The following is a 26,129-nucleotide window of genomic DNA, read 5'->3' on the forward strand; positions in this document are numbered from 1 at the left end:
TTTATTTAAAAAATGTTTTATTTTTGTACCATTTTAAAATAAAAGTAGCTGTGCCATTGTAGCTAGTGAGGTAGACAAAAGGCAGCAACGCAGCTTTTGTTGCATTCAGGGGATGACATAAAAAAATGGCAATGTACTTAACGAATACGTAAAAATGTATTTCTTCCAAGGAAAAGTGTATGAATATAAAAGAAGCCCAATAACCTTCTATCAAACCTAAATATGTCACTCGGTAGCTGTCACAACAGCTCTATACTTCCACACAAAAATCCTCTCGATTAAAAATTCTCCACTTGTGCTCAAAGGAGCAAAACAGTTACAGTACCTTAAAACTCTACATGATGTGTACAAAAATAAAAGTGTACCAAGAGCCAGCCTGGTACATCTGTGGTACATTGTACCTGTTCTCACTAGTAACAGTAATATAATAGGTGATATGATAAATTAAAGTGATAGCTGCAGCCCATTAAGCTAAAAGAAAAGGAATGTTACAATATGTCGAATACTTGCATCATACAGCATATAAAGCAACAACGCTATAGATCCATCTTGGTCCCTGGGAATGCAAGAAGCATAAATCCGTAACGCACGCGACTGTACACCATTTTGCAGGATTACAGTGAGCTTAAGTTATACATCCCTGTACACTATGGCACTTTGATACAGAGCGCTTGCTTGATCATCTCAACACACCTCTTGGAACCTTCGTGAGCTTCTTTGCTAAAAGGCAGAAAATTAAGAAAAGCATGTGGCAGATTGTCCAATATCTCAAGTTGCACATAGCTGTTTGCCGCCTTCAGCCTTTTCGACAGCATGACAAGATCATCCAAGGTGGGGTCCAGGTGAAGGCCCTGTACAAGAAGGCATTGAAATAAAAAAATGTATTATAGTGCATACGGACAATTAAAGGAGAAAATAAACTGTAGGCCAATATGTAATAAAAGAATTTAACTGTATGCCTGTGCGAGCCATATTTACATAACACCAAGTGAGAATGCCAAGCAAATAAATAATTTTTTTCTTGAGAATATGCACAAGGTGGTACAACAATGCAGGTTGCATCAGTAACATGTTCATTTATCCTTTCAGCAGTAAATCCCAGCTCTGTAATGGAATGTGTGTGTACCCTATTTATTTAGATATAGGCTGTCCTCAATTCCAGGCCAACCCCCAAAATTCAGAAGATCAGAAAAAAAGATTTCCTCAAATGTTAAAATTAAATTATGGGGTTTTACGTGCCAAAACCACAATCTGATTAGTATGAGGCATGCCATAGTGGGGAACTGCGGAGTAATTTGGACCCCCTGTGATTCTTTAATGTGCACCTAAATCTAAGTACAGGGGTGTCTTCACATTTCACCTCCATAGAAATGCGGCCGCCACTGGCGGGGATTTGATCCCGCGATCTCGTGCTTAGCAGCCCAACACCATAGCCACTAAGCAACCACGGCGGGTATACCTCAAATGTAAGCAGAACGAAAAAATGGCATTCGGCTGCGAAAGCAACAGCAAGCTTGTCCAGATGTCGCACTTTCAGAATGCATGCACGATCGGATAAGCCAGAATTTTATCCCATGCCAGTTCAATACCTGACTAAACTAACCAGGCATATTCGAGGCATATCAAAGTAGACTGGCGTCTAGTGCATATTTTTTTCGAGCGACACCTGAAACATTTGCGACTTCCTTCGCCAGATGATTTCCGTCATTAGGGACATTCTCTCTTCTCTATGTGTCCTGATACAATCAGCAACATCTCTTTCCACCTCGTGGCATCGACCTTTCTGCAGTCAGTTGTGTTTGGCGGTTGTGGCCAAACTGCATCCTTGAATCTAAGGATGACTCCAGACTTTTGTACATTATTTTTTAAATAAAATAATCAGCCTGCAATTGAGTAAGTACGGTAGTTGAATGCTGTACACATGCGTATGTATTTGTCAGGCTTCGACCTGCAAATAAACTGAAGGTCAGAAGCCATTCCGACTTCTCTTGTGACCAAAATTTGCATCGGCAGAATCTCATGTAAAGACCGTGCCCTTTTCTTTTTTTATTTGGGTCCAAATTTGTTCGGTATGGCCCATACACTAATGAAAAGTAAATAAATGTGTGGTATACATTTCCTGAAGCCTTAACATGCTCACCACTGTATGGATAACACTTGGGAACACTTATTTTAGCTATGAGTGCTATCTAATTCATTGTCACTGACACTTAACCTCAGAGCTGGAACAGCTGGAGTTCTGTTCACTGGAACCAAACTGTTTAAAGCTGAAGCTGTCCTCAGACACAAGCTCAGATGTAGCATCACATGTAAGGTTGCATGGTGAAAAAAGGCACTGGAGTTTCCAGGCATGAAAAGCGAATGGAATGTTACAGTCCACCACTATGCATCTCAGTTATTGTAGCAGTGATGAAAGTTCCCTGCAGAAACATACTTACAAAGCACTGAAAATCTGAGTGCATAGGGTGTAAGTGCTCAGGGTGGTACATATGAACATGTGTGTGCAGGAGAAAAGCGTGATGAGACACCTCTGGGGCCAGATACAGAAATGTAAAAAATAGGAGGGGGGGAATTCTAAGGCCAATAGCCCCTCGTAGAACTTCACTCATTCATGTCTAAATAAAATCAGCCCCTTTCCTCTAATGACAGAGATGGGGTCTATAACTACAGCATCTTTAGCTCACACTTAAAGTGCGGCAGCTGACAAGCTTTGGTGCACTGGCACACTAGTTTCGGGATGATACCAATGCTTAATGTTGATGAGATTCTAATTAGTAGCCTAGCTATACTGTAAAACCAACAAGCAGGTCAAACAACTACAGAAGCCAGAAAACTTGCACGTGAACCGTGCCGGTACTGCAAGGAGATACCACAGTACATGCCACACAGTTGCAGCTGACAAAGTGCGGCTCATGTACAAAACATTCCCAAAATATCTGGGTCCAAATTTGTGGTCTTTACACATTTGCCAGTACATGACTTCTCGCATTGTAACAAACTCTACCACTAAGTTACAATGAACCATTACATGCCCAATTGAAGGACGTTGTCCAAAATTTGTTACAGAGATAGACAGAGAGGAATGGTAAAAAAAAAAGGCACGGAGCTTAACCACGCTGGGCCCCATTGAGCTACTCTGCACCAAGGAAGAGCACAAGCAGGGCAGAAAAGATGACCTGGAACGCAATTCGAGCTTGACCATGGGCACCTACCACAAAATAGCAAGGAGGCATCCTCTGGAGCATCCAGCTAGGGGCGAGGTAGGGCGAGATGAACGGGTTGCTGGCCAGAATCTTCATGGTCTGAAACTTGCGGTCAAAGCGCGAGGCCCTTCGGAACCATGGAACGGCCAGGCCTTTTCTCTTCTTGCCGTTTTGGCCGCACAGCAGCTCCCAGTTGGCCAGCACATGCCTCTGGTACAGGTGGCTGGCACTGAGCACAGTCACCAGCGCCCGTACCCAGTACGTGGCTGCACGACAGCACCGATTACGTACTGGGAACGTCAGGTCCACGGGCATCTCTAGCACTATGTGTTCATCTTCATGCTGCCCGCCTTGGCACGAAGTGTTTGCGTCGTCACACTGAGATGCAAAGCGGCAGAGGTACTGGCTAGGCAGTTCTCCCGCCACTTCGAGCTGCACCACATTCTTTGTGCGGGTCAAAGGCATCTTGGCCTTCGTCGTTAGCGAGGTGCTCACAGGGTTACCCATCTCTACCTCATTCTCCTGTGCAGGCTGGGTACTAGAAACATGAACACTTTCTGTGGGACTCTGACTGGAATCCGACATGCCGTGTTCCGTCACACTCTGCCGACGGGCCGGCTTCTCTGGAGGTGCTTTGGCACACAGTCTGATGTCTGGCTCAGTGGCACAGCCAATGTATGCTGCAAAAAGAAAGACACTTTGTTACAAAGCATACACAGCTTTTACATAACTAGGCGTGGTTCAATTGTCCATGACAAACTGGCTCTCTTGCACAGGTGCACCGGCAATCATGATTTGCCAGGCATTACTGCTTGTTTTGAGACAGAAGCCCACACAGAGATGATACCAGATTTCCCATGTTGGCCGAACTGCACTTCCTTTTAACCTTTTTATCATCAGTTGAGCACAACTGAACGAATATAAAGAAACAAATTGGTACCATCAGAGGATTTGGTATCACATTATTCTGTCCTGTGTTAGTCTTTAGTTTTTCTCTCTTATAACACCTCTGTTCTCAGCAAATATAATGCTTTTTCAGTTTGACTTAGGTGTCACTTTAGCATCTCTTTAACAAAGAACATGCAATACTCAATTAACAGGAGCAGAACAAATGCCCAGGACCTACCATGAAGACAGGTCAGCATGAAGCCAAGAGGGAGCAGAGGATCCACAGCACACAGAATTCTTGAGGGTGACGGTGCCATGCTAAGCATAACGGGCGTGTATGCTGCAAACGCCCCGCTCGGTCTCCGAATGTTGAGCTCAATGGTCTTCAGGCAGAGAGCCAACATCAGGTTTCCTCCGGCACTGTCACCAGCCACACAAATGTTTTCCCCGGTCCAACCTAAACAAAAAGAGTGCAAAACAAATTCAAAAGAAAAGCAGAAGTCATACATAGTTTGCTGCAATTAAGAATACTACTATATATAACAAAGGGCACTCAAGCAGTTTTTTCAGGGCTACAAATTTCAAAGAAATTTGCGCAGTATGTTGGGCTGGGCACTGTGGTCAGATATCCCAAACAGCAAAACTTGTTGTGTGTGTTCCCAAAAATTATTTTTAAAAGAATAGCGTGTTATAGGGCAATTAAGGCAATATTATAAGTTGTATGATCTCTTGGGCAATTTGGTCATTTCAGCAACAAGGTACAACTGAAAGTTTTGTAGTTTTGCTGCAAATGAATCCTAAAAATTGGTGTGTACACAAGGCATGTACCCTCAAAATGATTTCTACTGACCCCCTGTTCTTGCCTATTGTGGCATCAGCATGGAAGTAGTAGCACTGGTGCTGTCATCTTGCAGACCTGTCTTCAAGAAAATTGCGCGCAGCAACAATTGCATTTCACTTATCTGCTGGTGCAAAGGTTCCGAAAGCAACATAACCTTCATAAAGCATTTTTTTTTTTTTTTTTGCAAGAGGAAGCTGTACAATGTTTACAATTAATGATAGTTGAAGATACTGTCTCAAGATGTCAGCACCCGCAGTCCTGTGCCCAGGGTGTGTCTGTTCTATGTCAAGATAATCAGATGTTTGGGCTGTTCGGGTGTTTCAGTTTTAATGAAGTGTTTCTCGCTCGTTTAAAATTACCTCTGCATTTCCATGTTAATTGAACTATCCGTGATGAAGGCGAAGCACAAACTATGGATGATTAAATGAAGAGGATAAAGAGGAAAAGTAAAACAAGTGTTCTGGTGGACGACCAACTGTCTGTTTTCCTGCATATCATAAGGATGACAGGAAGCTCAGGGGAAAATAAAACAACCACCTGCCTGACATGATAAAGAATCACCATAGGTGCTCTTCAAAGAGTGCCAGTTTCCAAGATGTTGGTTACAGCTTATGCCGTGCGAAGAGGATGACGACGATCATTATTCAATGCGTGTTACTGTTGCTCCATAGTAATGAGTAGACAATTAGTGGCATGTTTGGATGGTCGCTGTGATCCTCTAAAAACGAGTGGACAGATTCTGGAGGCACTCTGGATCCAAGAAGATATTTTGCGCCAACCAAAGGGCCGGCTGCTTTACGGGGCAGTGGGACGGAAGGAAGTGAAAGGTGTGGGGAGCTTCCGCTAATGGAGACAGCACCGTTGCTGATGATAATTGTAGTCGCTCTGAATGGAGTGAGAGTCTCCTTTCACCGCCGCAACCACAAGAAAGGGCAGGGCCATGCAACCGAAAAGCAACCAGATTTCTCAGCTGCTCCGATGGCAATACTGGGAGCACCTCTCGGCGCTCGTGATCTGGAGTTGGGTGATCAGAAAGACCATCCAAATGTAGCCAGGGCACCTCTCTTAGACCATGCAAGCAAGATCGACCTTTTGAGAGCACTTTAGAGCGCTCAAAAACGACCATCCAAAGAAAGATTCCATAAGGAAAAGCAGCACGCAAATGCTGTCCATACTCCAGCAACAGTTTCAGCACAGCAAAGTAATAGTACATGTACCGGAATACAACGGAATATGTATATGACAGCCGCAGTGCTGCTGGAAACATCTTGCTATGCTGCTATCAATTACAGCGTGCTTCCTGTTGGACGCAACCCTACAAAACGGCATCTAGCAGATGCTAACAACTTACCAAGCTTTTTGTGGTTGATGAGAGCCCAGGCATAAACATGTAACACCTCCTCAAGGGCCCGAGGGAACGGTGCCTCCGGGGACAGGGAGTAGTCCACTGTCAGGATGGGCACATCAAGGTCCTTTGCCCAGTCCCTCAGGTAGATCTGGTGAAGTTCAAACAATGTGAGGAAGCAAGAACAGGTCGCATCATAAGTGCTGTGCATTGTTTTATCCATAGTTACTTGCAGTGGTTATTAAAGGTATGTGAATATTCAAAATTTCGAATACGAATCGAGTAGCTATTAGATTCACATTTGGTAGATAATTCACTATTAGAAGTTGTCAAATATTCATTTGCTTCGAATATAGCAGTCTAACGGAGACAGAAAAATGGGTGAGAGGACTGTTCAAAATGATTCTGCTGCAGGATAGCTGCAGTTGTAGCACAGAGGCGCCAATTCATGAGTGAATGCACCGGTCAGATAACTTCTGCTTAATAATCTACAGTCATTCATTAAGTGTGGCTCACGTTTTTGGCAGCCTATATGCGAATGTGTTCCGCTTTATTATTTTGCCTGTCTCATCATGTTCCTTTAAAACAATGTGCAGTGCTGTAGTATAACACCTCTTCTTAGCAAACACAACCCTGTAGTATGTGCATTTGGTAATGTTTAATTACTGTTATTGCCATGGTGCCCAAGATAATTAAAGCAATTGTTTATCATTTACAAGCTCCACAGTTGTCCAGACGTCTAATTGTGAACGGTATTACATGCATGCGTGCAAGTACAGCCTCCCGCATTTCTAACTATATCGCGCGAGAACACTATAATATGGCCATGCGCACTACTGAAGGGAACATCGCATTAGACGACTCTTCACAAGAAAGTGCTTAGTGCACTTGAGAGTACTTCTGCCGGCCTCACTAATTATCACAACTTAAAGGCACTAAAGTGATGCGTGATGGATGCTCGAGCAATATAGTTAAAGGGCCCCTAAACCACCTCAGATATTTTTTGAACATTTCAAGTAAACACGTGCATTGAGTTCAGAATGCCGTCACGATCAACGATGCCAAATGCTGCAACGCTACGCGCCACGGGCGCACCACAACATAAAAAAAACAATGCCGTCCTCCTCTTCTAGCCTTTCCGGTATCCCCAGCAGTCGTCACGATGTCAGCAGGGTGCATCTGGTGATGTCAACCGGGTCGACGATGCCCACTGGTCGAACAAGAACGTACAACTTCTGGTTTGTCTGCTAGCAGGTACGCGTGGCTCCCTGCTCTTTCTCGTCGTGTTGCTCGCTTGTGCGCACTTGCGAATCGGAAATTACAGCCAGAAACTCAAGTGTCAAATCGCTCGCGTTCTACCACAGTCGTGCTTAGCGGTCTGATTAGCTGACAAACAGAGTGCGACAGTGTTGGCCTTTCTAGGCATGCGCGCAACACAGGGTCCATAGCGGCATGCTTCACATGAACACGGGCGGCACGGCAGCAACAGCGGGTAGCCGAGAAGCGCTGAGTCGCGGCTGAGGCCCGTCCACGTTACCGGCACGGTAACTTGCCGCAGGCCATTTGCCATTCGCGGGCCGCCGTTCGCCAGTGGTTTGCTCGCGAACTGGAGAGATTTCCTTGCCGTACGTAGAGAAGGATGAGACCGGGACTCATTTGTGCAGCAGCCTCACCGCCGCTGATCGCTCGACGGCGCCGATATCGTCGCTAGGCCTTTTCCAGTTCCCTTCAAAGCTAAAGAGGACAGCTGCTTCGAAATGAATTCACCGACGCTCACGAGCCGCAATATTTTCTTATCGTTGTTGTCGCTCTTCGCAATAATTGTACATAAAGAAGAAAAATATGCTGATATTAGCAGCGCTGTCCGCTACGATGCGAGTACAGCCGAGCCGGTCGTCTCCCTGTCAGTAGCCGTGCGCTGCAGCTGAGTTCGACAAGTATCGGAGCTCTCGTTCATGTTAAACGTTTGGCAGCGGATATTGTTTTTCATAAAATGTAAAATTTATGCATCGCTTAGTCTAGCGGAAATAATTTTTCTTGGAACAGAAGCTGCAGCCGATGTTTTCGTCGCCGGCGGCGGAGGCATGCAGCTTCATGCGTCATCGATTAGCCCGTCGATCGTGCAGCGGGCAGTACGCCGGCCGAACTGCCGCATACTTTAGACACCTCTCGCGCGGCAGACGGTCTATGGCACTGGAGATCAGTTCACCGTCGGTATATTTGCCGTTAGCGCAGACGTGCCTTAACCGGAAGTGGACAGTGTTTTGAGAAGCGCGTTGGCAACGAAGAATGTCACGTGACATTTGGAGGAGCACTCGGCGAGGAGGAGAGACCAGCTGACGAGGAGAGTAGCGAAGGAAAGAGCGAAATGAGTGAGGGCCGTGTTTCGATCATCAAATGCGTGTAACTCCACTATTACAGCACCATTTCGAAAAATTCTCGCGGCTATGTGTTCATTGTAGACTCGTGCACAACTGCAACATTACAACTAAATTTTGACTTCTGGGTGGTTTAGGGGCCCTTTAAAAATGCAGGAGGCTGTACATAAGCCTAATTTCTAGTTTTACTAAATAGACTTCAGCTAAACTTCAGAATTCATGTTGTTTAGAAATTAGAAAATTTTATATTTGATTAAATAAGTAAATTTCACTATCTGAACACCCCTAGTGATTATCTTCACCATGAAAGAAACAACAAAATAAAAAAACATCAACTTTTACCACTGCTAAGAGGACATGACTAGCGAAGCCTCCTTTGCACATACTATACCTATAGACATTTTTACTAACAGCTGTATAGCAATTTCATGTTGATATTAAACCCATCCTCTTGTGTCACTTCCTTACTAACAGCTGTGCACAGGCACCCTATCATCATGAATAACAAAATGAGCAACCAGCTACCAGACCAATTAAAAAGTTGGAGCGCTTGAAAGCTAGCGAGATCAAAGGAATTGAAAAAGTTGCTTTATGTCTGCTGATGCCTTTACTGCTGATGCCAAAGCAGAATGCAGACAGTCATCGCAGTACCGGCGAGAGATCCTGGATATATTAAACTCGAAGGAGGTCACGAAATGATTCAATATATCGATATATGAAATATAAAATATGCCTATCTGAAGCTTGTTTAAAAAATCTGCATGCTTCGGGACCGAGATTGTCACAGGCAGAAACTTACCAATTCCTTACTCCAAGGCTATGACAAACTAACAGAAGTTCACTTATTTATTTTATTATTTACATATGAATGTCGCAAGTAACTCGCATTGCGAAATTATCTTCGATTTAGTGATCGCAACGGCAACCTTAAAAGGCCGCATCACCAGCCACATGGGATCTCGGTGCATCTCGCATGCGCCGATGTGATTGTTGTGCATTTTTATTTCGGATAAAGCAAAAATGCATGCAGTACAGATGCAAACCAACCTTTGTAAATATGCACCATGCCGCAATCAGTGCACATGTACCACAACTTGTGTGTGAATGTGCCACGCATGTCTATTGCCATACGTTGCTTGACATCACAGACAGGCACCGAGCCGACCAGGCAGACGCTGGTAGATACAAAAGTGGCTCTCAATTTGTGCAGAACATTGATGAAATTCCAGGTGACGTGAGACGTGCCCACCACGTGACACAAATGTAAATGTGTTCAGCGCCGCACGGGCACTGCTTGCAAATCGCCTTAGCAATGAGTCGTTGCTGCCGTGAGGGTCTGTCCACGAACACTATAGGAGTGCAGATGTGGCATGCCGGGATCTTGTTAAATAAAAACCATAATTTCAAATTCTGGGGAAAGATTTGTTTTGGCCAGTTGTGAAATGCTACAATATTGTTCGCGGAACCCAGTTTGGGATCTCCTGAACAAGAAGACAAGCCCAGTTGCCAGACATATCCGGTCCAGCATCCTGTGCCCGAAGCCACCGAGTGAAAAGACTGCGTGACATCCATGCATTCTTTCGCTGCGTTACAGCCCTGTTATGCGGCAAAGAATACAAATGCAGCGACCGTGTATCGGTCCAATTTTCCTGAGGGAAAAAAAAAAAAGGTGCACATTAGAATCTGTAAATACCGTAATCAGACATAGTAGGCTACCGTTATTGCTTGAAAATCTTCTTGGAGCAGGCAGAAAATAGGCATTTTGGACCGGACAGTATGCATGAAACTTCAATGCTTTAAAGGACAACTCTGGCGATTTTTCGAGGTCAACAGATCTGAATGAAATTTGCTGAGCGCAATCTTCGGCACTCTTCCATCATTGTTGGAAAACATCGGGCTTGAGAGTAGTGCAAATTTTTAACAAATGCATTTCGTTCATTCCCTATCGGCTATTGATGAACCAATTTGAAAAATTCTTGCGGTAGAACGCTCCCTAGAGGGCATGTAACAAGTTCCAGTGTATAACCAAAATGTGCTACGTGGCCCGGTGAGGAGCCCTTTAAAAGAAACATGCAACCTCGTCTCCCTTCATAAATATATGAAAGAAATGACAGACGAAAATCTGTTTTCAGTGGCATCCTTATTGGAAACAAAGGGTTATTATCATAAAGATTTCTACTTTAACAACAATATTCTTCTTCACTCCAGTCTAGTAACAGCAATCTCAGCCACAAGGTATCACTGAGGAGTAACTGTGAGAGGCATAACACAGCAAGTACTCACCTCATGAGAGTCGGGAGTTTGGGACACAAACCCACCACCATGGCAATGAAGCAGCAAGCCCTCGGATGGTGGGGATGGACTAGAAAACCATCGGCTCCCTGTGACAGCCTCCTACAAACAAAAGTATCACACAGCAACATCAGAATACAGACTTAATAGCAACACAAAACAAAACTGCAATCTCTATAGTGTTTCCTCATCAAGGTATGAAGTTCGAGCTCAGAAAAACAAGGAGACACCAGTTTTTAGAAAAAAAGCACCTTAGTGCACTACAGACTAAAGGCAGTTTTAGAATGGCCATGTTTACATTCACAAATACTCCATTTGGCAGTTCGCTTGGCCAATAGCAAAGTACTGTGATCAACAGCACAGCAAACATTTCCAGAGACCTCCACGTACAATCAGCACGTTCTCGTCTTTGCAGGGAAGCAGCAAGCTGGAGAAATATTTGCAACTTGCTAACTACAGAACTTAAAAGAGTTGCCATTCCTTTGCAGTGGCTCTGAAAAGAAAATTTGTCAGCAGCAGCTGTCCAAGGAATGTGCAACTAAGCGCACCTTTGGTGCTTCTGCATAATTACAGATATTAAACAGTGAAATCAAATTCAACTGTATAGACTATTTAGATAATGCAGGCTTTGTATAGAGTACTGAACACAGAATGTTTTTTTTTTTCCTTCCAGAGGTAATAATAATTAAAGAAAAAAGAAACACAGGGAGGAATCGTAGTACAAAAATTGGCAGTTTTACCCAAAGGGCAAAGCATTGACAGCGATAGCAAGGTTTGGCATTGTGCATTGTGCTCAAGCTGCTCAGACAGCGCTCTAGCTATACATGGGGGCGACATTTATTATTTATTTGTTTCTTTCTTTCTTTCTTTATTAATTAATTGATTAATTAATTAATTAATTTATTTATTTATTTATACTGTCGATCACATCAGGGATCATAACAGAAGGGCATGTACAGTCTGACACTTAGGGGAAACTCGAAATGTCTTGCAATGCGCTCCGAGTTTTCCCCTAAGTGTGAAACAGACTGTACATAGTTGTCTTACAATATAACAATAACAATTAGCACAATATTTAGTTTACATACAATACATCATATTAAAAAAAATTAGAGAGAGTAATGAAAAAGGGAGACAACTGACAAAGGTGAACGAAATCGTAGCATTAATTACAAGATATACATTGCAGTATGCTTAGGAATAATAAAAGGTAAAGAAATAAGAAATTAGAAGCGGTAAAGAATGGTAGGCAGTAATGACAGAATAATACAAGGCAATAAATTTCATAATAAACAACTGGTAAAGAGGTAAAAAGTTAGCATAAATAAACAATGGAACTCGGCAATGACAAAGTACTACAAGGTATTAAAGTTAGGTTTACACAAGAGGTGATAACCTATAAATAAATTGGGATTATGTATACAATAACATAAAATTAAATGGCACAGAAATAAATGGTAACACAGGTAGGTCAGAATTGTGAAGCATGTAATTTGTTTTCGACTAATGTTAAAAAAGTAGATATGGTTGGGCTGTTTGTAATGGTAGGGTCCAGCTTGTTCCATTCACGCGTCATTAAAGGAAAAAAGTAATGCTTATGACTTTCCGAATGAACTGGGTGTTCGTTTAATGATAGAGTGTGTTTATGTCGGATGGGTCGTGTTTGTGTTATAGATAAGTATTTTGAGCTTTTTATTTTTAATTCGTTATGAATAAGTTATTACATTATTTTAAACCGTGCAAGCTTGGCTCGGTTTTGTAAGGTAAGGATACCGGCCTGTTTTAGAAATTCTGTGGGTGAGTCTGTTAACCTATATTTATTGTAAATACATCTTAGTGCCTTCCTTTGAACTGCTTCCAGTTTGTTAATGAGTTCTTCCCACGAAACACACAAGCAGCTATTTGATGTCTAAAAGATGTCTTGAACGGATAATTCAAAAGTCTAATAGCTGTCCTTGTCAAGACATTTTCTAGCCGTGGACGTCTACAGGTACTTCAGTAAGCCCTGCTAACGTTACGCTAAAAGTTGGCTAATAAACATCTCGACAAGAACAACTTCAAGAATTGTATTAGACATTCCCATAATTCTGTAATGGCTTCGGAAACATTATGCAGGCTTTTATAAAACATCTTGACAAGAACAAGTTAAGAACTTTATTAGACGTTCCCAGAATTCAGTTATAAGTTATAGCAGAATTCAGGGGACGTCTAGCAAAATTCTTAAGCTATAAAAGCCTGCATATTGTTTAAGTCATAATGTATAATGGCTTCAGAAACAATATGCAGGCTTTTATAGCTGTCTTTAAAGCAGCATTTATAGATCGTCATCCTACAGTGACATGGTAAGCAAAATTATTGGCCACTTCAGCATACCATGCATCCGTATGCTAGCTTCATAGTACATATGTTACTATATAGAACTGAAAAATAAATTGAAGCATTATATTATTTATAATAACTTGCATTAAATGTTTTAACATATATCAAATGTGCAATACACATCCAAAGCAAATGTGCATAACAACATGCAGAAAAAAAATACACCCTGACCTTGTGAGAAAGTGGCTTTATTGACTAATAAAGGACATGCAGAATGATTTTACATTTTTAAATACAGTAGAAAACGTGACCACATAAAATAAGACACAGCTGCAGTAACCACAGCAATCCAGGTCCCTTCCCTCTTGGATACCACTGGCTGCCCACAGAAGTTTGCTCTGTAATACAACAGTGAAGAAAAAAATGAACAAAAAGCATGTAAACTATATATCAACACCACAGTTGTCAGTAAACAGCAAGCATTTTCAACAGCAATACAATTTTAGTTAAGCTCTTGCTTACCATGACTAACAGAAATGGCAGCCAGACAGCCACATGGTGCCAAATAAGAAATAACAATACACAAAAGAGGTGCATAGAAATCAAAAGAAGCCACTTAACAGAACAGTCAAGCCTTGCATGCTCCTACATGCAGGTTTACCTTAATATTAATTAAGTGTGCATGAAACTGCGAAACAAACACCGTTTGGCCCCTGTTCATATGTTTGCAGAACATATGCCCCACAGCAAGATCAACAAATTTGTAGCAGCATACACATGGTCAAATGCCAAAAGTATGGAAACAATGCAGAGATTGAGCACGCACATAAACAAAGCGACCGAATAAGCATACATTCAGGCTCTGGCTTGCAACCATGCGACTTACCTTGACTAGACAAAAACAATGGAAGCCAGCCGGCCTTGTGATTCCGTGAAAGAGTAAAATTGCTGCATAGAAAATAAAAGGAGACAGTCAACAAAACAGTCAACGTCTGGCTTGCAACCATGCGACTTACCTTGACTGGACAAAAACAATGAGAGCCAGCAGGCCTTGTGGTTCCGTGAGAGTAAAATAACTACATAGGAAATAAAAAGAGACAGTCAACAAAACAGTCAAGCCTAGCATGCTTCTATATGTTCACCTAAAGTTTGATTGATGAGCACACAACTGTTGAAAAATACGGCTGCTTAGGCACCGTTGAACTCTTTATTACCGTTCCAACATGTGCCCTACAGCAAGATAAAAAACAAATTTATAACAGCATACAAACCTTGACAACGATATATGGGTGACAAGAATGTAAGAAAATTACAATTCATGCTCAGCAGTCTGTAAAGTTGCAGCCCTGATATTTATTTTGCATGTAATTATGCGGATTATATTTAATTGCACAAAATCTTCATAACACTATTGAAAATATATCTGTCCTGGACACACAAAAGATGCATGGGCCCACAAAAACAAAAGTGACGTGCAAGTTGCAAGGTTGCAAGTTGTAGCAGGTAAACGTATACATACCGTAAGGAACTGCACCATATGTGCAGGCGCTGGTCAAGGCTTGAACGTAACCAAAAGAGCCACGAGCGGTGCACACGCTATGTAGACTCGATAGAACTTGCGAAGAGAACCATTAGCACCGGCGAGCGAACGCTTGCGAGCATGAGCACGGCGCTTTGAATCGCTCGCGGTTAAAGCCTCTGGAAGCTTTTCTCGCGGTAACTTCAGCACGCCCCCTGGTGCGGTCAGATCTGTCGCGCGCGGCCAGATATGTCGGTGACGATAGCTGGTATCGCAATTCCGGCTTCACTGCTTGTTCACGCAAAGGGAAAGGAAGGCGCAGCTCTGATAAAGACGCTGAACAGGCGCGCACGTGTGCGCCCGGCTGTTTTCTTTTCTTTTTTTCTAAACTTTGACTGTAGTCACAGACCACGGTGTAAGATATATCTTACACCGTGTGAAAGACTCACCCGTATAATGCATCATGCCGTGGCACGGGTGAGCTTTGCTATCTGCGCGGCAAACACGTCGACGCGGTGATCGGAAAGAAATCAAAGAAAATAACTCCGCAGGATTTTTCTGCTTATTTACCCAAAGGGGGAAAGGAGCGAAAGGCTGTAGGATGCGGCGTTAATGGATTGCATATGGCTTGATAAAGTCGCACAGAATGTAACGCTGCGCGTCGGGCACGTGCATTTTAAATCTTTTTCACTTTCACAGCGCACGCCCAAGCATGTCGCACATTTTCTGACAAAAACATCTAAATAAGTTCTTGAGTTAGACGCTCTCAAGACGTTAACCAACGTATACTCCGGTGACGCCAGAGGTGGGATGCTACCACAGCTGAAACACAACAGCATATTTGATTAACCGTACTTCCTGCTACATAATGTTTCCAAGAACATCTGTTTAACGTCTTCGCATAGACCAAGACGTCTTTAGCCGTTTGAAGCCGTTCCGAGAAGTTTTTAAGACGTTTTGTGTTTCGGGGGTTTAGTGAAACGAAACCAAACAACATTAGCATATTCTAATACTGATCTGACAAATGTGTTATCTCTACATGTGACAATGTGACAATGTACAAATGTGACATGTTGGTACATCTGAGCATGCGAGGCTACTGCTGCTGTGCAGCAGAAACAACGCTGCTCTGGCTGCGCTGCAGAGTCGACTAAGCTAAGCATGATGGTGCATCCACTTAGCTTCATTGTTTTTGCAGCCAGGCGTGCTGCATGTCTCTGGAGACATTCTAACCCTCCCTGCAGCCATTAACCACAGCTTCTCAACTTGAAATTCACACTTTATGTAGCCAGTGGACCATGTGAACGAGCCTTTTTTCATGGCAGGAAGGCTCTGGTTGCCCCAGTAGCTTAATACCCAGTCATAACAACATATTTGACAGAAATTAATCTGTATCAAACCCTCGAATTGAATAGGTTCATTCTGAAAAAGAGTAGTGCTATTTGACTTGTATTTAAATTTCAAATATTCACACCCCCACATGAAACCAGTTGTGGGGGCCACTCAACCTCTCCCACGTTCCCTGAAATTCATGTTTGATATACGTAACCACATAAAGCCAACAGACAATGAAGCCAAGGAAATCATAAGGGAAATTAAGTGTGGTTGAAATTGAAATGTAGAAAATAATGAAGGGAAATGAAAGTGGAAGAAAAGATAACTTGTCGCCGGCAAGAGCCGAACCCGCAACCTCCGCATTACACGTGCGTTGCACACTACCTAGTAGCACTACCTAGGTTCCGAGTGGCGCTGGCTAACACTCCTAGGGCTAGACCTAGTAAACATAAACACCCAAGTTGGTGGGCAAATTGATGGCCGTCGCCGTAGCACAATTGGTAGTGCAACGCACACGTAATGCAGAGGTTGCGGGTTCGGCTCCCGTCGGCGAAAAGTTATATTTTTGACCACTTTCATTTGCCTTTTATTAATTATTTTCTACATTCCAATTTCAACCACACGTAATTTCCTTGACGCTTCCTTGAAGCGTTCGCTCGCTGCAGGCACCCTGCTTCTTGTACTGGAATAAATATTTGGCTCAGATGTTCATAAGAGCATCATCTACCAAATGGAAAGTTTACATACCACATTCAAAAAGTACTGACACATACTTTCAATGTTTTAGAAGCTCTACCACACTCTTCTTGCACATCGAATAATTGAGCTCCGCAATTATGAAGGTAGGAAAATACTTATTTGATAATAAAGTTGGCCATGAACTGCGAGACGTACTGTCATTAACAACATCGCGACATCGTAACACACAGCAGAATTTTCTGATGTCATGTAGCAATAAGGCTAGGTAGATACAATGATGTTGCTCATAAAAAAAAACAAGACTGCTGTGGGTGTCTCTTTCGGCTGTGCCTGCATTTGTCACTCATGACGCATCCACCTCCTGGGTACTAAAATTGAGACTTGTTTGTAGAAACCAGCAATATAGCAAATTATTTGGGGTGCTCCAACACTTATAATTATGTACCTGTTTTTACGATGAAGAGGAGAGGGCTTGCACTTTCTTTTAACGCAAGTAAATGACAAGTTGAAAATGTCATTTAGGTACCCTTTCAAGGAGAAGGCATTTAAATTAGGCAGCAGTCAAAACCCACCTGTCCTTGTCTCCACCGATAGGAGAGCAGCCGACAGCGAACAGCAGCCCTTGGCAGGTGAGAAGAGGGCACAGGGATGTCTACCCAGGCCAGTCCATTTTCAGTTGGCAACCTCTGCATCTTTGCAGGCACAGTCACTACTTCACACACCTCCAATGAGGGGCAGATCCACTGGGGGACACGCTGCAGAGAGACAAATAAGCAAGTATAGCAGGTGGATCAGCAAGGCTTCTTTCTGGACAAGATGGTTAACCACAATCAAGAAAGATTGGTGAAAAAAAAAAAAAAAGAAAGGCAATTATGCTCATCACACACAACCTAGAAGGTCAATGTTGAAGCATTAGCAACGAGGACATGGGGCTGCACAACCCGCTGGCAGCCGGATTACAAGTGAAACCCACCACCCACAGAACGACATTTCCAAGTGTCTGGGAAACTTGGCCATGACCTGCAGCAAGAGAGCCAGGTTCAAGAAAGTGTGTGCGTGCATATGAGTGCGCAAGTGCGTGTGCGTGTCAGCCACCGGCACCAAGCAGTAATTAGAGAGGATTGCACAACCCAGTACAGCCACTGCCTAACACTGCTACCCACTGCATATATGTTTACTCTCTGGGCTTGCTGTGCCCCCTATAGACCAGAATTTTCAGCTCTTGTAGGGGGCAACCACCTTGTTCTGGGGACTGGGGGAACAGGAAAACAAGCGAGAATGGTACTGCTCAGCACGCTTTTGTCGCATGCACCGTCCATGCAGGGACTGAGGGCCTGTGCATGAGACAAGAACATGCTGGGCAGAATCTGTCTCGCTCATTTGCTTGTTCCTGCAGTCCCCAGAATAAGATAGCTGCACCCTACAAGAGCTGAAAATTCTGGTCTACAGGTGCACGGTGCTGAACAAATCAGTTTGCTCTATGGACTTGCTGCGCGCTCTAAATGCACAGGGTGCTGAAATGTGCTAGACAGACCACAGCAGTTTCAAAGTGGCTAACTGAGGCAAAAAATGCTTTGCACTAAGATCATCACACTTAAACAATTTCCTTTGGCTATGAACTCATTCAGTGTAACAACAGCAGGTTCTCACAGTAGACACCGCCATATTCCCAAGAACTTCTGGTTTACAATGTGCACGAACCACTATCATCAATGACAGTATTGCCTGGTGTGGCCTCCGAGATACTTTTTCAGACCAGCACCATTGCACACAAAACATCCCAATAACTTTACATTGCACACAAAACATCGCAAAAACTACTAGGAAAAAATGTTGCACAGTAGCTCAGAGGTTGGCACAGGGGCAGGATTTCAGTAACCAGTGGGGAGCAAAGTTCTCTTTTCCATCACCATATGGTGACGGCGAAGCAGAGGATGACGAGGTATGATAGGAGACACGACAGCTTAGCTTAGTGCTACTGCTTAACATTAAGCCATTACCATTAACAAAAAAGAGGAGGAGCACAATGTCGAACAACTCAATACGTATGCACGCATGTCATCAGAAAATGCGACTTGACACTGTTGTTGAGTACCAGATGGTGTCCTTGTTCATGTTTCGCTTGGATGAGAAGCTGCGCATTCACTTTCCTGCCCTGGCAACAACAGCCTTATGGGAATGACAAATGTACAGAAGGACGGACACAAAGAATTCAGTTTTGAACTTTCAACTGCTGTTGTAGCAAAAGGAAAGAAAAGAAAAAAAAAAACCTGTCAAGAGAGGAGAAAGAAAGTGCATGCAGAAGGAGAGATTGCCAAGTGCGGCTATCTGCGGCGACAGGTGTGGATATATGCGTCAACAGATTTAGGTATCAGTTCTTCTGTTGGGAATGGTATTTTTTAACTGGCAACAGGCAGCCACAAGAGAGCACTCATGGTAATCTCCTTTCTTGTGCGTGATCATCATGTTTTTATTCCGAGTTCCGGTATTTCTACCAAGAGCTTTGTGCTGTGCCTTTGCCCCATAACCTTTCTCAGGCCAAAAGGCCATCCACTCCGGGGTCGCTATATTATATAATGCCTTTATTGATGCTAATGGGTTTCGGCACTTTTTGCGTTCTTTTAGTGCTCCACCCGGGACAGGGTGTTGCTTGAATACTCACGAATGCAAAAAGCGCCGACAGGCATTAAAATCGGGAAAAGGCATCACTATAAAATTACAGCCCTGAAGAAGGCTCACTCATTCCATCCCTCTGGACCTCTGTTTTGCAATGCATTATTTCCCTTGCACATGCTGTTTCTACTGCATACAATGTTTTTTTGTTGAAGTTGGTGTTTTGTTTATTTTTCCCATTCCGCATTCAAAATGCATTCGGAGCACACCTAGAGCCAAAAGTAAAATGACAAGATGTGACGATTTAGGCGGGATATGTCCCGTGTTTACCTCCATGGTTCCATTGCTTCATGGCTTACTTATGAGACGGTGTTTTGTCCAGCTTTGGCCCCTCCGAACACTGAAATGCCTGCACTGTGGTGCCAAAGTGGCTGTTTACTTTTTCAGGTGTGGTGGCACTACCTTGCAAAAGGCTCTAGAGGCAAGCAGCTCGCAAAATTAAGGCAGCAGCACCTATAATTTTATAACGGTTCGGTAAGCGAACCACTCGCTTTTCCATTTACGGCTCGCATGTTTTCTCAATCCGGCTACAATGAAATTCTCAATGTGCTGGCCAACGAGCCATAGCGAAAGCGCACTCACCACACTGTCTTGCTTGTCATGCACGTGGTGTTGGAAGCACATGAAATAACGCCGAAACTCAAAAGCAAATTTATTGAATAGTTTTAAAAAGAGTTTTCCTTCACATAAATAAAACTTGGAATAAATGTTGGATATCGTTCACCACTTTGGCAGCCAAGACATCTGGTCACATTAAGCAAAAGACCAAGTTGGCAGTCTCAAAATGGATTAATGTCTGCTGCCTGACCAAATAAACTTTATGTTGACCTCATGCAGAAATAAGCAACCAGAGACTACAACTGGTTTCAGAAGTATGGTACGATGCTTGAAGGTCTATAGTTACAAACTACAAATTCACCATAAATTTCTAGGTAATAAAAAAAATCGAGGAGTTAATAAACACATTTAAACAAACTAAACTATTCGCAAACCACTGTATCCCTCACTGCGGTGGCACCAAGGTGCAAATAGCAAGTCAATGATGAGCTTTTGCACCACGCACATGAGGCCTCACTTGTTTTCGAATGGAAGGGGAGCTGTGGCGTAATAATATGCCTGACGTACAAGGCTGGTGATAATGTAGACACCCAATGTGGTGACAGCGGCACGTGGCACGCGACACAAGTTTGTTTAGACGATAAGGAAAACCGTTGCTGCAGCATATCAAAAAGGCAGGTGTCCAAGTTCACAATCAGCACAAGATAGTACGTATCGGGCAAAAACAAAGAGTGATTAGAGGCTCATGATACCCAGCAAGAGCCTTCCCCGAGCTAAACAAGAAATAATATTGCAGCAGGATCTTGCTATTTCACATGCAGATGCTGTTTGGAACAATGAACGAGTGGAAAGTTTGCACATCAGAGATAATTGGCAATAAAGCTGTCCGAGGAAGTGTGCCATATGGCACTACGTATGAGTTTGTGGCATATGGCAAGGTCAAATGCTACAAACTTGCATAACGTACTCTCCAAATCACTCATGCAAGCTGGACAGCTCCCTGTTATCTTTCCCACTCTTTTTCCATGTTCTGATTGTGCTCTCCTATAGGTTTCAGCCAGTCTGTGTTGAAATCGAAAGTGTAAAAGGCCTATCTTGTGTCGGGCAACCGAGGGCTGGAGTACAGCACGATATGCATGGCATTGTCTGCAGTAGAGAATAGAAGAGCGTTACTATGCATCTGAAGCTTCACCCTTTGCGTTTTCCAGCTTCTTAGCTCTAATGAAGGGCAGTCAGAATAAAAATGTTTCCAAGTAAACCTTTATAAAGTTAATTCTTGTATCAATATTTTCTCGCTCGTGCTATTTCTTGTTAACCTTGAAAGCTTGCCATCCTACTCCTACCTTTGAATTATCAATAAACGTACTGCCCCTGCATTTTTTATACGTCCCACAGTTTATACCCAATAAACACCTGCAAAATATCTTTTGCAGTTATCTTTTCAGAGAGCCAAGCTTGTCTCACAACTGCAGCAATATTTTCTATTGTGCGGAGAATCCCAATAAAAGGAAGTGTAACTATTTGAAAGCACTAGTTCCAAACAATGAGCATGGACAATAATTAGAGACATGATTTAATGATACACAACATAGTAGAATATGACATGTGTAATACTAACAAGCATAATTAGAGATGTGACGGCTTGGAAGAAAGATGCAATTTTGAACAAAATCTACAGGGTGTTTTTTTTTTTTTTTCTCAACATGCACCACATATGTTGAGGGACAAGGATCAAACAGTGTGCCAATGAAAAACATCAAGGTGGAAAGTCCTGGTAATGTTTTCATTCACCAAGATTCCGCAAAAGCTGACCTCGAGAGTAAAGTTAGACAGTTTGCCTAGTCTCTCCACTAACGTCAGTGCCTGCACGCAAGACAGAATTAGCACTTGTCTTCACCAAGTGCAGGGATGCATGTGAGCCGAGCAGACAGCCAATACAATAGAATAACGTTCCATTTCCATCAACACGGTGAATATGAGGGAGCTACACTGTACTTGTGTCTCTCAGAATGAAAGCAAGCATGCCATTCTGACCTTAATTTTTACCATGGTAATACAAAAGCGGGACCTGAATAAGCTACAAGAAATTACGCCAGTAGCAATGTCCTATAAAAAAGAAAAAAGAATTCTGTTACAAATAATAGCTATGCTTTCCTGTAAAAGTTTGCTTGGTTATCAGTCTCACTCTATCAAGGAAAATCTCCATAAACTTTCCTTTCGTTAACTCCCAATATCACTGCAAGTTTTTATGCTGCTGTTTCCCTGCAGTGAGCTGTCTTGCTACACAAATCGAATTGAAGAAGTCCTAAAGCGAGGTCATGTTCTTGGGCAAGTTGCTGTTTAGGTTTGCTATAGTACATTATTCTGTTTGCCTTAATGTTGACCATGGTGTAAGATACATGATGTTGACCAACTTGAAACAGGGAGACTGGTCCTCTATTTCTACTTATTCTCTGTTTCAAGTTGCTTATGTAGTGTCAAGCAAATATAATGTATATATATTTTGAAGAGTATGCTTCAGACAAGTCATTGGGTTTGCTTGAATTCATGCAAGGCAGACAATGCGGACATCTTTAAATGTTCAACTGCAAGTGGGTGGCAAAACAGAAACTACTCATGGCTGGTCCGTTGATACTATTGAGTACGCTAAAGATGCCCCGACACATGACCTCACTTTCCCAATGATGAAGGCATGACATAAAATTGACCACATAGAAAAACAAACTACAGACACCAGAAAACTAATAAAAGAAACTAAGCTTCAATGAATATGCAGGCAGTCTACCAGCCTCCCCTCCTTATGGAGGATCATTTTGCAAGGTCGGTAGATGTAAATTCAGGAAGCTGCCAAGAATCTCTGAGCGAATAAAAAAGAGGGTTAATTGTTATATCATGTCAATATACTAATGTAACCGGTGAAAACATGTTTCTGCATGAACAATTGCCTGCAGTTCCTTTTATTTCGCTACGCTAAAATAGCTTAGAGTATTGTCTGAAAAACAAATATATATCCAGATGGGATCCAATGCACATGCTGGAATACATGTGAAACAAACCTTCAGTGAAGCGGCTTAATAAATACTATACAACTAACAGAAATGCACACAAATGTGTTTATTTTCATCATATGCAATGTAAAATCTCATGCAACTTTTATATTTATGCACTACACTGCTCAAAATATGCCAAATGCAAAACCAAATAATGTGGACGTACAGTCAATGACGAAGGCAATGTATGATGCTTGGGGGAGGAAGAATAGTGTTAACAGGGTATGCATAAAGAAGTATGACACCTATCTAAATATATTTAAGGATTCTGTACTTAAGAAAAATGGGCATATGCCCTGTGGCACCTACCGAATGTCTAAATTAAAAGACAATCAGGTAAATTGAAAAGGTAATTAAATATTGCATGCTATTCCATAGCAGTCTGTGCGCTTTAGAAGTACCTATCAGCTGACATTACTATATGCTCAGATTTTATGTTGTGACTTATTGTTTGACTAAGCACAACAGAGGTGCACTAACTCACACTACTTTTGAGCTTGAACTTGGTGCGCGCGCGCAGCACACACACACACACACATATATATATATCCAGTGAACTACCCACCGAACCAGCAGCAACAAACATGTAAAACACCTAAGGGGGGTTAGGCAAAGAAAAAAAAATGCTTCTTTGTTTTCGTGCCTTCAAAATTTTCACAAATTTTACATCTACCAGCATCTCCACCAGCAATGGACAATTTGCAAAATTCTGTAAGTTAGCTGCCTTGCAAGGCTTTGCTTTGACCCTAAAATTTTGTCCACCGACCGACTGTTACTGCCACAAGTACAGAGAGCTTCGGGCTAAGGGTAAAGTGTGATTATGAGGGTGCTGGCCAACAGTGCAACTATAATTACTTTCACATTTTCTTTACTTAGAAACAGGCTTTTGTCTCAGTACTACACCTGTGCTTCAGAATGAGGTGGCTTATACTGATGCAAAGACACCTTCAAACTACTACTCTACTCCACACAGCCCTCAGAATAGGCAGGAACATCAAATCTTATACCCACATTTAATTTTTTAAATGAAAAAAAAAAAAAATTAAACAGTTGGTCTGTGCATGGACCAGAGTTTTTGGTTGTAAGAGCGCTTTTCAGGGCTGCCAGCTTTCAGGTTTTTACACATTTTCCATACAAGAACCAAGATAACTGAAACTTGATGGCACAACTGTATCTATATAATACGGTAGAATTGTTCATAAAAAAGGAGAGAAGGTGGCATGCCTTGAGGAGTTCTCCTTCGTTGAGGCTCCAGAAAGCCTTGAGGAAGTCCAGAGATGCATTCTGAGTAACGTCGACAATGTGGTTGGCTCTTGCCTCTGGGTTCAAGGTGTACTTGCCACAGTTGATGAGTGAGGCCGCAGCGTGGGCAAGTGCCCCTCCAGACTGACGGTACTGATCACTGAATGAAGCCATGACTATGTTGAGTCCGGTAATGATGCGGCGCATTGACTCACAGAACTGAAAGGAATAAATATTTGTAATTTAGCAAAATTGCACATTGAAGCTTGCATTTATAATGGCTGATTTCATGCCACATATGCGCATCAATCTCCTTTCTCTAATCACAAATATTGATTGTTTCATGAGCCCCCTTACATAACAAACATTATTTTTATTCCCACCTCTCTTTCCCGATAAGCTTTGATGGCAACAGGAAACTATTGCCTTGCTTTTCTGTGAAGCCATTGATGTTTCCCGTAAAGTACTAGAGTTACATAAATGTGTTATGCAATCTATAAAGTGTGAAGAAAAATCAGTAACTCAAAACAGAATCTTGCAAGCTTGACTATCCAGCAATGTGTTCTAAAAATGTGCACACAGGTACATACTTTTGCATCTGTATAACAGACCAAGATTTAAATCGCTGTACTTTTCTTGGGTTCGCAATTTCATACAGGTTGTTCATTTTCTTATGTCAAGAACTCTTTCGTACGAAACCTCCTAATCGTATCCGGCAACATTCATTGAGATAATAGATAGTTAGTTATGTAGGGTTTAATGGCGCAAAAGCGACTATGGCTATGATAGTATCAGTAGTAGTATCAGCAGTATGATAGTATCAGTAGTAGAAGCTTAACTTACATAAAAGCCAGCCAGTCTTCCATAGAAGCCGACTTGAGGAAGAGACCCGTACTCTTCTAGGAGTTCCTTAATGCTCAGCTTCTCGCCAACAAACAAGTCGCCCACTGTTCCAACGTCAAGCATCCGGCGTAAAAACTGGGCGCTCACTTGCATTCCCGCGACCACGCTCAGATGGGCCTCCAGCTCTTTCTGGTAAAACTCTGCCCTGAAGAACATCGAATCCCTGCTGGCTATGACATGTCGGCAGAGCTTAATGCAGATGGGGAGGAACCTGTTCACTATGATCAGACATGTCCTGTATCCGTTCCCAGGTGTCTCGGCATCGAAATCGTAGAGGTGGGCCTTTTGAGCGATCAGCGTGCAGTCGTCACGAAGTTGCGTGACCGCGTCGTGAAGATCGCCTAACTGGTTGGAGAAACGTTGTCCCATGTCCGACTGCGCACTCTCGAAATAATCCACATTGTCTTCGATGAGCGACAACAGCTCCGAGCACTTTCCTTCATCCATTGTCGTCGATGCAAACGAGCTTTCGACCTGCTGATCATGCGCGCGTCATATTGCGAAATGCGAGAACGCTGCTTCTTATCTGGCCGAACGACAGACAGCTGAGCAAACTTTTTTTTTTTTTTTCTTCTGAATACTCGGGGGCAAGGAAAGCGGATCTGGTGATGCAGATGTCCCAGCCACCGCTGACGCACACAAGCGAAAAAAACTAAACTTCGCCTTGAACTATGCGGGAAATTCTGACAGCTGAATCAATTGCATTACACTATAAGCAGGCATAGTTTAGCATTGTTTACGTCCTCACGCATTCCGAGACCTTAGTAGATTCGGCCGCAGCATCACGAAACCTCCGGCTCTTCGAGCTTCAACACCCAAGCGCATCAGAAATACAAAGGCAACTGAGCCACTTAGCTCTCCGGCCACCGGTAACGCAAGGACAG

General features: G+C 42.8%; 1 protein-coding gene across 1 annotated transcript; it reads right to left on the bottom strand.

Moving 5' to 3' along the window:
• On the bottom strand, nt 1–26,116 carry LOC119455921 (hormone-sensitive lipase-like). Its single transcript, XM_037717455.2, has 8 exons — nt 25,186–26,116; nt 24,325–24,561; nt 17,392–17,574; nt 10,939–11,049; nt 6,284–6,428; nt 4,330–4,548; nt 3,213–3,883; nt 1–851 (listed from the first exon to the last, which is right to left on the bottom strand). Exons 1-8 carry the CDS (start codon nt 25,690–25,692, stop codon nt 648–650), a joined length of 2,277 nt encoding a protein of 758 aa, XP_037573383.1. The 5' UTR covers nt 25,693–26,116; the 3' UTR covers nt 1–647.
• Nucleotides 26,117–26,129: the final 13 nt, after the last annotated feature.

Source organism: Dermacentor silvarum, chromosome 6 (assembly GCF_013339745.2).
Source record: "Dermacentor silvarum isolate Dsil-2018 chromosome 6, BIME_Dsil_1.4, whole genome shotgun sequence".
Taxonomy (NCBI): domain Eukaryota; kingdom Metazoa; phylum Arthropoda; class Arachnida; order Ixodida; family Ixodidae; genus Dermacentor; species Dermacentor silvarum.

Bases quoted from the DNA above. Each gene is read 5' to 3' on its own strand.
- LOC119455921 (XM_037717455.2), bottom strand. From the start codon at position 25,692: ATGGATGAAGGAAAGTGCTCGGAGCTGTTGTCGCTCATCGAAGACAAT. The intron at 6,429-10,938 runs GTGAGTACTTGC...GAACTTCACCAG, and splicing joins AAACTCCCGACTCTCATGAG to ATCTACCTGAGGGACTGGGC. The intron at 4,549-6,283 runs GTAAGTTGTTAG...CTTTTTGTTTAG, and splicing joins CATCAACCACAAAAAGCTTG to GTTGGACCGGGGAAAACATT.